This window comes from Garra rufa, chromosome 1, assembly GCF_049309525.1.
Source record: "Garra rufa chromosome 1, GarRuf1.0, whole genome shotgun sequence".
In the NCBI taxonomy this organism is placed as follows: domain Eukaryota; kingdom Metazoa; phylum Chordata; class Actinopteri; order Cypriniformes; family Cyprinidae; genus Garra; species Garra rufa.
Window position 1 is genome coordinate 16,962,288 of NC_133361.1, and position 15,416 is coordinate 16,977,703.

The 15,416-nt window shown below is 37.2% G+C and overlaps 2 protein-coding genes across 2 annotated transcripts; both read left to right on the plus strand.

Annotated features, from left to right (window-relative positions):
- The first annotated feature begins 3,264 nt into the window (after positions 1-3,264).
- LOC141343577 (zinc-binding protein A33-like) lies at positions 3,265-7,071 on the plus strand. Its single transcript, XM_073848147.1, has 6 exons — positions 3,265-3,672; positions 5,368-5,463; positions 5,541-5,771; positions 5,882-5,904; positions 5,986-6,104; positions 6,229-7,071. Exons 1-6 carry the CDS (start codon positions 3,271-3,273, stop codon positions 6,720-6,722), a joined length of 1,365 nt encoding a protein of 454 aa, XP_073704248.1. The 5' UTR covers positions 3,265-3,270; the 3' UTR covers positions 6,723-7,071.
- A 390-nt stretch (positions 7,072-7,461) lies between these two features.
- On the plus strand, positions 7,462-9,773 carry LOC141331628 (E3 ubiquitin-protein ligase TRIM35-like). The gene is made up of 6 exons (XM_073836675.1): positions 7,462-7,854; positions 7,982-8,077; positions 8,352-8,582; positions 8,661-8,683; positions 8,765-8,883; positions 9,006-9,773. Exons 1-6 carry the CDS (start codon positions 7,462-7,464, stop codon positions 9,491-9,493), a joined length of 1,350 nt encoding a protein of 449 aa, XP_073692776.1. The 3' UTR covers positions 9,494-9,773.
- The last annotated feature ends 5,643 nt before the right edge of the window (positions 9,774-15,416 follow it).

The window sequence follows — 15,416 nt, forward strand, 5'->3', positions numbered from 1 at the left end:
GAATTGTGCGAATTGCGAAATGATGACAGCGAGCCGGTTCCCTCTTGACTCCTTCCTTTGCTTGTTACGTCACTTCACGTTCAAGTCCTCCACGCGCTCTGATTCGATGTCTGAACAGCCAATAAGAGCGCTCTCTTTCCCAGACGGCCCCGACAAGCCCGACGCCGATTCAACATGTTGAATCGGGCAAACTTTGACCGACGCGAGCCCGACGAAAGCTGACGAGAGCCGACGTGCGGAACAAACCGAACCGACACGCTTCACCGACGCCCACCAACTGCCCGATGAGGCCAGACGGCCGATCGTCGGCTTGGTGTGTCCCGCCCTTTACACATACACTGGAAATGGATGAAGATTTGCAGATTTAAAAATGTCTGATGTGTTTGATCACCTGTTGATTGTGTCTCATCAGCTCCTGTAATTCTGGATCCAAACACTGCAGATCGATTTCTCCTTCTGTCTGATGATCTGACCAGTATGAGATACATTTTTGTCAGTGAATTGCTTCCTGATAATCCAGAGAGATTTGACAGCTATTCCTGTGTTCTGGGTTCAGAGGGTTTTAACTCAGGAACACACTGCTGGGATGTGGAGGTTAAAGAGAGTCGATACTGGAGTGTTGGAGTAACTACAGCATCAAACCAAAGGAAGGGATGTGGTTTCTTTGAAAAGTGTGAAAGTGATGTCTGGAATGTGCAATACAGAATGAAAAATCGGTATGGTTTTCCTGTTAAAAAGGATCTTTGTCGTGTGAGAGTGTATCTGGACTATGACAGAGGAAAGGTGTCATTCTCTGATCCTGTAACTAACACACATCTACGCACATTCACAACCACCTTCACTGATGCTGTTTTTCCTTTCTTCTTTTGTTTTAGTTTTTCCTCTCTGAGGATCTTACCATTCAATAATCAGTAAATATTACACCTGCAGGTCTGGATTGAGCTGCTTTTCTTTTTTACAGTCATGATTTTCCAGTCATTAATCCATGAAAAATAAGCCTCTTAATGCTTTGATACTTTTCTTTGCTTGTTTAAGAAAAAGGTTTGAAACATCAGCAGTGTTGAAACTGTGCAATCTGGTTGTTGGTAAAAGTTATAGCATTCATAAACCCAAGTGTCCTGCTCTGTTGTTTTATATACAGGTGCATCTCAATAAATTAGGATGTCATGGAAAAGTTCATTTATTTCAGTAATTCAACTAAATTGTATTAAATAAATTCAGTGCACACAGACAAAAGTAGTTTAAGTCTTTGGTTATTTTAATTGTGATGATTTGGCTCACATTTAACAAAACCCCACCAATTAACTATTTTAACAAGTTAGAATACTTCATAAGACCAATAAAAAACATTTTAGTGAATTGTTGGCCTTCTGGAAAGTATGTTCATTTACTGAATATGTACTCAATACTTGGTAGGGACTCCTTTTGCTTTAATTACTGCCTCAATTCGGCGTGGCATGTAGGGGATCAGTCTGTGGCTCTGCTGAGGTGGCATGAAAGCCCAGGTTTCTTTGACAGTGGCCTTCAGCTCATCTGCATTTTTTGGTCTCTTGTTTCTCATTTCCCCTCTTGACAAAGAGGTTCAGGTCTGGTGAGTTTGCTGGCCAGTCAAGCACACCAACACCATGGTCATTTAACCAACATTTGGTGCTTTTGGCAGTGTGGGCAGGTGCCAAATTCTGCTGGAAAATGAAATCAGCATTTTTAAAAAGCTGGTCAGCAGATTGAAGCATGAGGTTCTCTAAAATTCCTTGGTAAAACAGGTGCAGTGACTTTGGTTTTCAAAGAGCACAGTGGACCAACACCAGCAGATGACATTACACCCCAAATCATCACAGACTGTGGAAACTTAACACCGGACTTCAAGCAACTTGGGCTATGAGCTTATCCAGCCTTCCTCCAGACTTTAGTACCTTGGTTTCCAACTGAAATACAAAACTTGCTCTCATCTGAAAAGAGAACTTTGAACCACTGGGCAACAGTCCATTTCTTCTGCTCCTTAGTTCACCCAAATTCACCCAAATTCTTGAATTGATTTTGCTTGACAAGCCTCTTAAGGCTGCGGTTCTCTCGGTTGGTTGTGCATCTTTTTCTTTCACTCAACTTTGTTAACATGCTTGGATACAGCATTCTGTGACCAGCCAGCTTCTTTGTCAATGAATGTTTGTGGCTTACCCTCCTTGTGAAAGGTTTCAATGACTGTCTTCTGGACAACTGTCAGATCAGCAGTCTTCCCCATGATTGTGTAGCCTAGTGAACCAAACTGAGAGACCATTTTGAAGGCTCAGGAAACCTTTGCAGGTGTTTTGAGTTGATTAGCTGATTGGCATGGCACCATATTCTAATTTGTTGAGATAGTGAATTGTGAATTGGTAGGTTATTGTTAAATGTGAGCCAAATCATCACAATTAAAAGAACCAAAGACTTAGACTACTTCAGTCTGTGTGCATTAAATTTATTTAATACACAAGTTTCACAATTTGAGTTGAATTACTGAAATGAATTAACTTTTCCTCGACATTCTAATTGATTGAGATGCACCTGTATTAGGCACAAATAAAATCCTGTCAATGCTAAATGTTTCAAGTTTTTTAAATTTTGTAATTCACATATTAAAGTATGGCAATAAATTAAATTCATACATAAAGACATACAGTGGTTGGACAATAATTCTAGCACAATTAGTGGGCCTGGGAACGCCATGATTTTGCAGCCCAAAGTATCACTTATCCACCCAAGAGTCAGGGTGGAAAGATTTTTGGGGGGGGTTCCCAACACTGTAACTATCCCAGATGTGCAGGAAATGCACTAACAAATAAAGTTCAATAAATAAAACACTCACAAATAAGTTGATTAGACTAATTTGAATTAGTCTTACATTATTGTACTTTCATTGTTCTTTTGTGTTCGATTCAAGGTTTTGTAGCATTATACTTGAGAGAGTTTAAAGGCAAGTGCATTTTGTTAAAATTTAATCACAATATTTATGACTTGTTTAAACACATCCAAAGGTTATCAGAAACTCCACCCTCACATTTACCAGGAAGAGACTTGTTATTTTTCATTTCTGTCATACTTACTCTCTGTCTTGAAAAAAAAAAAAAAACTATTAAATCAGCGTTCAATGGAGAAAGAAGAGGAACACTTTCAAGAAGGATTTTTTTTTTTCTGAACAGGCAGTAGATTCTTTATATATATATATATTTTTTTTTAAACCATCATTCAGAAAGTGAAAGCAAAGTTTACACTGCTGGAGCTCAAACAGTTAAAATGGCTTCACTAAATGTATCTGCAGAAGAGCTTTCTTGTCCTGTGTGCTGTGAAATCTTCAAGGATCCTGTTATTTTATCATGTAGTCACAGTGTCTGTAAAGAGTGTCTTCAACAGTTCTGGAGAATCAAGGCAACTCAGGAGTGTCCTATCTGCAGGAGAAGATCCTCAAATCGTGATCCTCCATGTAATCTGGTGTTAAAAAACTTGTGTGAGTCATTCCTGAAGGAGAGAAATGAAAGCTGTTCATTAGTTTCTGAAGAGATCTGCAGTTTACACAGTGAGAAACTCAAACTCTTCTGTCTGGAGGACAAACAGCCGGTGTGTTTAGTGTGCAGAGATTCACAGAAACACGTCAATCACACATTCAGACCCATCAGTGAAGTTGTTTCATCATATAAGGTAAGACAGTGTCTCTTAATTGAAATGTAAAGAACAATATTTTCCTGATTTCTTCTGCCTTTGTGTATATCTCCTACAAAATGTTAATATTTTTTAAATAAATACTGTATGTCATTAAAAGTCAACCTAAGTAAAATATTTTTAAGCAAAAAAAAAAAAAAAAAAACATACATATCACCCATGTGAGGAAATCCAATTGGTCCCTTTAAAAACAAAAAACAGCCTAAAGCTATGTCCTATAGTCATGTCTGCACTGTGAAAAGTTTTCACCAGATTCAACTTAAAAACCTTTAAGACCTTTAAGAAAAAGTTCAGCAGTTGCCTTAAATTTTTAAGTTAAATCAGCTTAAACCTACAAGTAATTTAAGTTATTACAATAAAAATTAGTTGATTGAACGGAAATTACCTAAGTTGATTTACCCTAAAATTTCAAGGCAGCTGCTTAAAATTTTTAAGTTGAAACCTGGTGAAAACTTTTTACAGCGTAATAACTGGAGATCAAACTTTAAAGCTTTGTTGGGATTTTAGCCCACCTTTTTTTGAAGAACTGCTTTATTTCAGCAACACTGGATGGTTTACCAGCATGAACAGCCTGTTTAAAGTTCTGCAAACTGGGTTCAAGTCAGGCCACACCAAAACTTTAATTCTATTTTAGCCATTCAAGGTGGATGTACTTATTTGAATCATTGTTTTGCTGCTTGAGCTTCAACTTACGGACTGAAGGCCTGGCATTCTTCTTTAGTATTCACTGGTTAAGAGCAAAAAAATGCAGATCTCTCAGAGCAGCTCTTTTGTGACTTCTTGGATGAGACAATTCTAGGATGCTTTGCGACGGAGATAATAACTGTCAGTGTGATTTTTTGAGTCCCAAAGCTTTTAACAAACTTTATGCTTCTGGAAGTGTTCTATTGAAGTGGTGATTTAATTGAACAGGACTGGCAGTATTTAGGATTAGTTCAGGAGTGATCAGGAGTCTATTCCAGCACAACACCATTATGAATGTAATTTCATAGGTTTGGGAAAATAGTAACTATGGGAACAAATACATTCTCATGCATTGGATAACATTGTTATATAAAAACTGTATTTTGTTTTACCCGCACTTTGATTTATGAATCAATTTACTACAGCACTACACAATCTTATCACTGTATTCACATAGCAGCTAGTACAAGCCTCTCAAGGCTGCGGTTCTCTCGGTTGGTTGTGCATCTTTTTCTTCCACACTTTTTAATTCCACTTAACATTCTGTTAACATGCTTGGATACAGCACTCTGTGAACAGCCAGCTTTTTTGGCAATGAATGTTTGTGGCTTACCCTCCTTGTGAAGGGTGTCAATGATTGTCTTCTGGACAACTGTCAGATCAGCAGTCTTCCCCATGATTGTGTAGCCTAGTGAACCAAACTGCGAGAACATTTTGAAGGCTCAGGAAACTTTGCAGGACTTTTGAGTTGATTAGCTGTTTGGCATGTCACCATATTCTAATTTGTTGAGATAGAGAATTGGTGAGTTTTTGTTAAATGTGAGCCAAATCACAATTAAAAGAACCAAAGACTTAAACTACTTCAGTCTGTGTACAATGAATTTATTAAATACACGAGTTTCACAATTTGTGTTGAATTACTGAAATAAATTAACTTTTTTTTTTTTCACATAGCAGTTGGTATTTCATATATATTTTGTTCAATTTCAGGAGGAGCTCAATACAAAACTGAAGTCTTTACAAGAGAAACTCGTAGACAATGAAAACTTTAAAGAAGAGTTTGAGAAAACAGTTCAACACATCAAGGTGAGATAACAGAATATAGAATCATTTTCATTACAGCTGTATGATCACTATTTAATTATCACTATATGTGATTTCAGTCTCAAGCTGAGCACACAGAGCATCAGATTAAACAGCAGTTTGAGAAGCTTCATCAGTTTCTCAGAGATGAAGAAGAAGCTACAATCACTGCACTGAGGGAGGAAGAGGAGCAGAAGAAGCAGATGATGAAGGAGAAGCTGGAAGAGATCAACAGACACATCTCAGCTCTTTCACACACAATCAAAGACACAGAGGAGATGATGAAAGACAATGACGTCTGCTTTCTACAGGTATGATTTCAGATCATTGATTGATTGATTGATTGATTGATTGATTGATTGATTGATTGATTGATTGATTGATTGAGTTGTTGATGATCAATGGTGTGTTTGTTCTGCAGGAGTTTCCAGTCTCAATAGAAAGGTGAGTGATCTGCTGGTGTCTCTGGTGTCTCTGCTTCTGATCCAAAGTCACTGCAGTTCTGACTCCTGAATGTTCTTCCAGAGTCCAGATCTCACAGCCGGATCCACAGATACCTTCTGGAGCTTTGATTCATGTGCCACGTTACTTGGGCAACCTGGCGTTCAGAGTCTGGAAGAAGATGGGGGACGTTGTCCAAAACAGTGAGTCTGGAGAAGATCTGTGTTTTTACACATACACTGTAAATAGGGGGAAATATAGAGATTTAGATGTCTGATCATTAAATGAACATCAGAATAAAAGCAGTTGTTGATTGTGTTTCATCAGCTCCTGTGATTCTGGACCCAAACACAGCTCATCCACGCCTCGTCCTCTCTGATGATGTGACCAGTATGCGATACAGTGAGAACAAGCAACCACCTCCTGATAATCCAGAGAGATTTGACAAGTATCTCTGTGTTCTGGGTTCAGAGGGTTTTAACTCAGGAACACACTGCTGGGATGTGGAGGTTAAAGAGAGTCGATACTGGAGTCTTGGAGTCACTACAGAATCAAACCAGAGGAAGGGACGTGATTTCTGTAACAGCCATGTCTTGTGTGTGAAGTATGATCCTTGCAAAAGGTCTAAACCATTTGGTTTTAATGTTGAACAGGATCTTGAGCGTGTGAGAGTGTATCTGGACTATGACAGAGGAACAGTGTCATTCTCTGATCCTGTAACTAACACACATCTACACACATTCACAACCACCTTCACTGACACTGTCTTTCCATTCTTCTGTTGTTTTCCGTCTCTGAGGATCTTACCGTTCAATAGTTAGTAATCGTCCTCCTGTTTTCATCTTTTTCAGTCAGAAATTAAAAGTTTTATTCAAGTGCTAAACTGAAGTGCTGATTCTAGGTTTCAGATGATTAATGTAGGCATGTGCTCACTGCAGAATGTCATGCATTTATTTCTGTTGATGTGCAGGACGATGCAGAACAGATAGCGAGACAAAAACTGGTTCGACATCTCTGTACGTGCTGCTCACATCTCCAAACTGTGATAATGAGCACGATAAGCAGAATTGTGTTTATCACTGTGAATTCAACATGTGAAGAAATCATTTTGACAAAGATTTGATCATGACAGACCCTGTGAGTTTCAAACACACTCACCAACAAATAAAGAACAACAAACGCAAAGAGTCTATTTTTTTTTTTTTTTATTAGTTTGTTCTGTAATGTGCTCATTGTAAATGTATTCCCTGATGTTCCTGTCTGACCAGCTGTTTAACATACCAAAACAGGTTCAGAAAGTGATTCACCCTTTAAAAACTATATTCAGAAGAGGCAGACTCATTATTTCACTTCATTTCTCTCATACGGACACAGTTTTTCCATTTCTATACAAAAATAAACCAGGATTCAACAGTCAAGGAGGCATGAAAGGAGGAACTTTCAAGAAGACGGCAGATTTTTGTGTTTCCAATGTTTTTTTTTTGTTTTTTTTTTTGTTTTTTGAAAGTATCATTCTGAAAGTGAAATTAAAGTTAAGATTGTTGGAGTTCAAACGTGAAAATGGCTTCAGCTGAATGTGATTATATTTGTTTCTTGTGCTCTGATATCTTCAAGACACCTGTTGTTTTATCTTGTAGTCACAGTTTCTGTAAAAAGTGTATTCACCACATTTGGAGAACCAAGAAAACTCGGGAGTGTCCTGTCTGCGGGAGAAAATGCTCAAAAGAAAAGCCTCCATGCAATTTAGTGTTAAAAAATTTGTGTGATTCGTTACTGAAGGAGAGAAATGAGAGGCGTTTATCAGTATCTGAGGAGACCTGCAGGTTACACAGAGAGAAACTCAAACTCTTCTGTCTGGAGGACAAACAGCCGGTGTGTTTAGTGTGCAGAGATTCACAACAACATGAAAATCACAAATTCAGACCCATCAGTGAAGCTGTTTCATCATATAAGGTACTGTAACAAAGAATTAGGGTTGTGATTAAGATAAATTTATTCATTTTACTCGTACTATGTATTACATACATAAAAATTTAGCTTAAATCTGTGGTGTCTTATAGATTTTCACTTTAAATTGTAGGTGGAGCTTAATACAGCACTGAAGTCCTTACAAAAGAAACTTAAACACAAAGAAAATTTTAAAAGACAGTTTGAAAAAACAGTTCGACACATCAAGGTGAGGACTGATTTGTTTAAATGTATTCTCAAGTTTTATTTTAAATTTAATGCTGTACTGGTGTACTGGGTTGTCTGAGAGAGTCGCATGTTCCTTTTTTTTACTGGAAAATACACAACTGTTCATGTATAACCATGATTGAGTGCAGCAGTGGACAAAACACAGACAATCTGATGAATATTCATAAGATCAGAAACCAGCTGACATTATGCATCTAACTGTGGGAAGGTTTTTTTTTTTTTTTTTTGTCTAAGTGAATGTGTCTTGATTTCAGTTTCAAGCTGAGCAGACAGAGCATCAGATTAAACAGCAGTTTGAGAAGCTTCATCAGTTTCTCAGAGATGAAGAAGAAGCTACAATCACTGCACTGAGGGAGGAAGAGGAGCAGAAGAAGCAGATGATGAAGGAGAAGCTGGAGGAGATCAACAGACACATCTCAGCTCTTTCACACACAATCAAAGACACGGAGGAGATGATGAAAGCCAGTGATGTCTGCTTTCTAAAGGTCTGATTTCAGATCATTGGTTGATTTATTGATTATTTGATTGAGCAGTTGATGATCAATGGTGTGTTTGTTCTGCAGAAGTTTCCAGTCTCAATGGAAAGGTGAGTGATCTGCTGGTGTCTCTGGTGTCTCTGCTTCTGATCCAAAGCCACTGCAGTTCTGACTCCTGAATGTTGTTCCAGAGTCCAGATCTCACAGCCGGATCCACAGACGCCTTCTGGAGCTTTGATTGATGTGCCACGTTACTTGGGCAACCTGCAATTCAGAGTCTGGAAGAAGATGCATTACATTGTCCAAAATAGTGAGCTATGAGAAGATCTGTGTTTTCAGTTATTTAACAGTGGGAATATTTACAGATTTAGAGATTCAATAATGCATAATCTGTGTTTGGTTCACTCTTGATCGTTGATTGTGTCTCATCAGCTCCTGTCATTCTGGATCCAAACACAGCTCATCCATGTCTCGCCCTGTCTGGTGATCTGACCAGTGTGAGAAACAGTGAGAACAATGATCTGCTTCCTGATAATCCAGAGAGATTTGACATTTTTAACTGTGTTCTGGGTTCAGAGGGTTTTAACTCAGGAACACACAGCTGGGATGTGGAGGTTAAAGGAAGTCAAAACTGGACTCTTGGAGTAACTACAGCATCAAACCAGAGAAAGGGACCTGATTTCTTTAGCACTGATGTCTGGAGCGTAACATACGGATGGTCTCAATGGGCTGGTTTTCGTGTTAAACAGGATCTTAAGCGTGTGAAAGTTGATCTGGACTATGACAGAGGAACGGTGTCATTCTCTGATCCTGTAACTAACACACATCTACACACATTCACAACCACCTTCACTGACACTGTCTTTCCTTTCTTTAATAGTGTTTCTCTTCTGAGGATCTTACCGTTCAATAGTCAGTAATGGTTACAGCTGTAGGTCTGGATCTTCCTGCTTTCATCATGTTTTAATATTTGCCTCACATCACATGAATAAGAGTGATTTGAATATCAGTAGGACTGTGATTGGGCCACAGTTTATCACATGACATGACTGATATCCAGCACTAAAGACATTACACACGCATATTTTTTGTTTATTTGTAAATTAATAATTGTTCATTGTAGTTGAATTTTAGTAGTGATCATTTTGCAAAGATTCTTTTCCTGCTAAAACATAACATAAAATTAAACTCTCTGGAATTATACTGACTAATCTGGAGGAAAGAGCAAAGGACACTGCTTTGTCTGTCATTTCGGCTGGTCAAAAGGGGGCGCAACACCATCAATTTAGCCAAGGAAGAGGACTACTACAACATGTTAAAAATACGTTTAAAGCAACACTAAGTCACTTTTCCCTCAATGCTCCCTCTACAGGTTAGAAGCGGAATTGTCCATTACTTCTGTCGTAAATAATTTAGCCTACCGTCGTGTCACATGCACGTAATTTGTTTGGAGGCAATCCAGGACCGGCTTTAGAAATAACAATGATTCAAAAACTTACATAGTGCTGTTATGGCTGATAGAGGGTCGCAAAGCGAATACGAAAGTGCCGTTTCACCCTGTTATAAGTTGATGAACCACTACCATGAGTTCGGAAACATTATTTTAAGGTAAAAAAGTTACTTAGTGAGGCTTTAATATATATTGCAAACTAATCAAGAATCAATTGCATTATTTAGTCATGCTATTTGACTGGTAGTCATATTAGCACCTATTAAAAAAATAAAAAACATTTTTTGTTTGTTTGTGTGTGAAACTCTCGTGACTTGAGGCTGAGCTCTAATTGGCTTGTTTCACATTTTCCTCGGCGCTGAGCACAGCGTTCCAGACCCTCCCACCAAGATCTTAGCCTCATGTACTGTTCTCGAATGTAATATCTGACTGCAATATCTTTTCACAGATTAGAGTAAATTCGTTTTTATCTTTGTAAAGAAACCTTTTTTCAGCCGTTCAAATGAAGAAAAATAAAATTAAAATACGGATCATTGAACTTGGATGGAGTTTGCTCGCTAGATGCAATGTAAGTCATGCCTTTTATCGCTTTCACTGTTTGTTGTTTCAAAGTCCTGTCACCTAAGCGTTGTGGGGCCAACTACACAGAAAGTAACTGAAACAATGCAGTTTAACAGTCACTTCTTTAATTGGACATACATTCAGTTATATCTGACAACTTGACAAATATATAGTCAATCCCATTATAATTAGGTATTAAAAAATTAATAAACTTGTTGGGCTTTATTAAACTTTATGAAAATGAATTGATATGCAGTCTTTTACTACAAATCGACTTTAACAGTCTTTAAACTAAGATCTATCCTGTGGTGACCTCGTGTGGACGACATTATTATGGCCTCTCTGAATCACATTAATATATAAAGTTCACTAAGAATGTCGATATACCGCCACATGTATCTTGTGAATCTATTGTTTTCCCCTTTTATGTTTGGTGTCATTTTAAATGTCTTGGGGAAATGGTCTTAATTTCACAGCAGTCACTTATGAAAAAGATTTAAAACAGATTTTTTTTTCTGCAATAAAATTTAAACTCAGTCCTAACAAATTAAGTGAACTTAAAAGCACAGGTAAAAGACCTACACCAGAGGTCACCAGACTCTCTAATGTGCATTCTGAAACTAGATTTGTAAAATACTGTGGTTGGACAAGCAACACTACAAAGTCCAATGTCTCTTGCAAAGTTAATGTGGCAAAAACCAGAGGAAATATAGGGTCAATTAGATGTCCGACCTCACCAGGCGTCCTGCACCTACAAGTAAAGCACTTAAACAGCATTACAAAGACCTCTAAATTACTATTGTGAAATGCATTAAGTGTTTATTTCTATAGATTTTATTTTATGTAATGCTAAATTGATGAAACATGCTCAACTAATTGCCGCTTGGTTGTTACTAGAGATGCACCGATTGCAACTTTGTTGGCTGAAAAAAAAAATTCAATAAAAAAAATAAAATAAAATTATAAGTGTAACGAAGGCCAGCAAGTAGGTGCTGTGCAGGTAAACCTCACTCCTCAATCTCAAGAGACGCACTAGCAACTGATGCTAGGGGTTGCAGCCTTTAGCCTCCTTGTTAGTGGCTTGTTAGTGGCTAAAGGTCCGAGGCCGCTCGGAGCGGGTGCGGTGGGACCCGGGTGTGAGGGGTTACATAAGAATGGATTATGAAGGCATATATGTTCAAAGTAAATTAACTGTTAAGTTGACTAATATTATTATTAATTAGAAGTGCTTGGGGAGCAAGGATAACTAAAAAATTTACATGCACAAAACTACACATGTACATATTTATTCGTATTATAATTCATTCTTAACAAAAAGCGAATGACACTTGAAACCTGCTCAAGGAATTCGCGGTATTTGAATCAGAATATGAAGCAGTCACGTGGTTGTGTGCGAAAACGAAGCTTCGGACATCACAGGTCACGTGGTTATGGCAAAACGAATCAAGCTCCGGTACAGTGCTTCACTGTGAGATGTTTCGTTTTTTTGATACAAGCTTCAAAGCTTCGGTGTCAAACGTCACATCACTACTAATGACATAAACATATAAACTTATCACTTTATAATGTGAAATTGATCCCTTTTTCTGGCCTGTCAGCAGTAATTTTGAAAAACCTTTTGGAATACAAGCCTACTTTCTGAGATGACATTATGACAGGGTAGGGCAGGGTACAAGGAAGGAAAGCACAGAAAAGGGAATAGTATGAAAACATAGCATTCATTGTGGTACAGAATTAGTGTTCATTGCTAATCAAAGAAAATACAAAACAGTTACAAAAAGAAAATGCATCTTTTCAAAAGCTTTACATCTTTACATAATTGAAAAAAAAGAAAGAAACAATGGTAATGTCATACAAGAACAATTTTTGGTTCCCCAAAGAACCTTTCAGTGAACAGTTCTTTTTTCAAATATAAAGAACCTTCTTGCATTTGAAAGGTTCCATGGATGTTCAAGGTTCTTGCCATTAAATAACCTGTATATTTAAGTGTGTATATCATTCATTTGTATATCACTTTTTGTATCAATGATTTTTAAAATTATTTTATTGATAAGCAATTTATAAACATTTAATCTACCCCTAAAACCTAAACATAGCTATACTAGCTAGTATGAAAAGATATAAAATGCAATAGACCGAAATACGCATGGAAATTACCAATTTAGTAACAATGTAGCATTAAATAGATATTTTGGGTTGCTAATCCCACTACTTTTAAAGCTAACCATAATCATTTCTTACTGTAGGTTTTGTGTGTGTGTGTGTGTGTGTGTGTGTGTGTGTGTGTGTGTGTGTGTGTGTGTGTGTGTGTGTGTGTGTGTGTGTGTGTGTGTGTGTGTGTGTGTGTGTGTGTGTGTGTGTGGGCATGTTTTTGTGACATATCAGGACACAAATGTGTGTAATAACATGGGTATGACATAGGTATTACAAGGAGAGGGTGACTTATGAGGACATTGCCCATGTCCCCACTTTTCAAAAGGCTTATAAATCACACAGAATAAGTTTTTTTGAGAATGTAAAGATATGCACAGTCTCCTGTGAGGGCTAGGTTTAGGTGTAGGGAAGGTGTAGGGTGATAGAAAGTACGGTTTGTACAGTATAAAAACCATTACGTCTATGGAATGTCCCCACAATTCACAAAAACACCCTTGTGTGTGTGTGTGTGTGTGTGTGTGTGTCATATGGTAAAACGGTTTAATAATATTTTTATTAGTTTATTAGTTAGTGGTGTAGTACACTATACTAACTACTAACTATAGTTTCTTTATCAGTCTGCTTTGTGTATACCCACTTATATATTCCCTCTGACGCGCATCATTACTGCAATGCCTATGGTAACGCATTAGTTTCTTAATTGTTTTGATTTTTGTTTATGCATCACTGACAAAATCTTCAGCCATTTCAACTGGAAGATAAAGGCTGTGATATTATTTAATTTTATTAATTAGAGGGAGCCAAAAGATTGTTGTTTGTTTATTTTCTTCTTAACACCATTCCAGCATGTATGGCATTATTCATGGGGAAAACCAGTTAATCCATACACACAAGTTATGGGGACAATTTAGAATATTCAGTTCACTTAACCGGCATATCTTTGAGCTGTGGGAGGAAACCTGAGTACAGTACAGTAAACCAATGCTGTCACAGAGAGAACATGCACACTCCATATTGAAAGGCCTCTTGTTCCTGCCGGACCTTGAACCAGGTTTTTTTTGTTTGTTTTTTTCATATTTTTGATGTACATTTGTCAACTTTTCCAGACATAATTACATATAGTGCTGTACATTTAAAATGTTATCTCTTTTGAGATGACATAGGCATATATATATAGTCTCTATTCCATGTTGTTCTGCCAAAACAGCACTCAATGATAAAAGAAACAGTAGAGACACACATTTCCAAAACAGATGATGGTTACAAATATATCATTTATTAAATATTTTATGATACAACTGTTGTTAGGTCTTAATTAAACACATTTATAGTTATAAAACAATAACAACAACAATAATGAACCAGATGAGCAAGATTACATATTTCTTATTAAATCATTGTCTCTTCTACTTTGAACCTGTTACAATTAATAGATCTTGTCCAGTGTACTTCAAGAACTTATAACAATAATGCAAGTTATTAGCACATATATATATAAGATTAGTAAGATTAGTGTTGTATAACAGTGTATTATTTAAAATACTTTGGCCTTAATTTTAACACGATCTGAAGCATCTGGTGCAGGTGCACTTAGGGCGTGTCTGAATCCACTTTTGCTAGAAACAGATCTGCTCAAAATTAAAGCAAGGTTGTATGATAGGGCCCTTTATGTCAGAGGACAAGAAGAAACAATGTAAATGTGTGTTCATTGCAGGCGATTGATGTGTTTCGAATATGAGATTATGCATTCAACTAAATTTCTCAGTGTTTGTGAAATGCTACCAATATTGTTATTCTTCTTGGTGTTGAAGGTGATTTGGGATGTAGTACGGTAAAAGTCAGAAAACCAGTTTTTTTTTTTTAGCTGATCTTGTTCCAGTACATAGTTTCACATAAAGGTTTTCACATTCAAAGACCCAGTTTCAACCTGCTAAAACACTTACAGAGAGGAGTAGAGAACTTAATATGATGTAAAACATCACAAGAAAGCATTTTTGAATGATGTGCCTATGTAACCACATGGGATTATTAAGCATATAGTGAGAGGCTCTTTTCATCTGCATCTGTGATTTAAACGCACTTGCAAGAATAAATCAAACACTCTCTGTGTTTCAGTGTCATTTGGTGATGCAGTAGATTACAGTACACATGTCAGATGTAGACAGAATCATTGTGATCAGTAAGCGGGGTGCTTATTGTGACCTTTATTTTAGCAGTACATAACTTTTCATTTGCATCTGTCCCCTTCCATATCACTTTCCTTGTACTGTCTATCTCTCCCTCATTGCAGCTGCTTTCTGTGAACCTCAGCCCAGAGACTTTCTCAATCCAATTAATTGGCACCTCATATTTTTGTAGCACATTTATATCATTTGATTGATCGTTTTTGTCTTCTAATTGACTGTTTTTGTCTTTTGGTCGATTTGTTTTGTCTTTTGATCGATCGTTTTTGCCTTTTGATCGAATGTTTTTGTCATTTGATCGATTGTTTTCATCTTCTGGGTTCTTATTGGGCATCTCATAGCATTCCAGCTCTACTTTCCCATCATTATGCTCCACAATTATCACCTTAAAGAAGTGAGTTGGCACCATTTTTGATTTCCAAATCTTCATATTTTCTCTCTTTTTTCGATCACTTAGGTAAAGTGGTCCAGTATACACATGAACATTACGGATAT

Coding starts and splice junctions, on each gene's coding strand:
- LOC141343577 (XM_073848147.1), top strand. CDS start 3,271: ATGGCTTCACTAAATGTATCTGCAGAAGAGCTTTCTTGTCCTGTGTGC. Junction 3,673..5,367: donor AAGTTGTTTCATCATATAAG/GTAAGACAGTGT, acceptor GTTCAATTTCAG/GAGGAGCTCAATACAAAACT. Junction 5,772..5,881: donor ATGACGTCTGCTTTCTACAG/GTATGATTTCAG, acceptor TTTGTTCTGCAG/GAGTTTCCAGTCTCAATAGA.
- LOC141331628 (XM_073836675.1), top strand. CDS start 7,462: ATGGCTTCAGCTGAATGTGATTATATTTGTTTCTTGTGCTCTGATATC. Junction 7,855..7,981: donor AAGCTGTTTCATCATATAAG/GTACTGTAACAA, acceptor TTTAAATTGTAG/GTGGAGCTTAATACAGCACT. Junction 8,583..8,660: donor GTGATGTCTGCTTTCTAAAG/GTCTGATTTCAG, acceptor TTTGTTCTGCAG/AAGTTTCCAGTCTCAATGGA.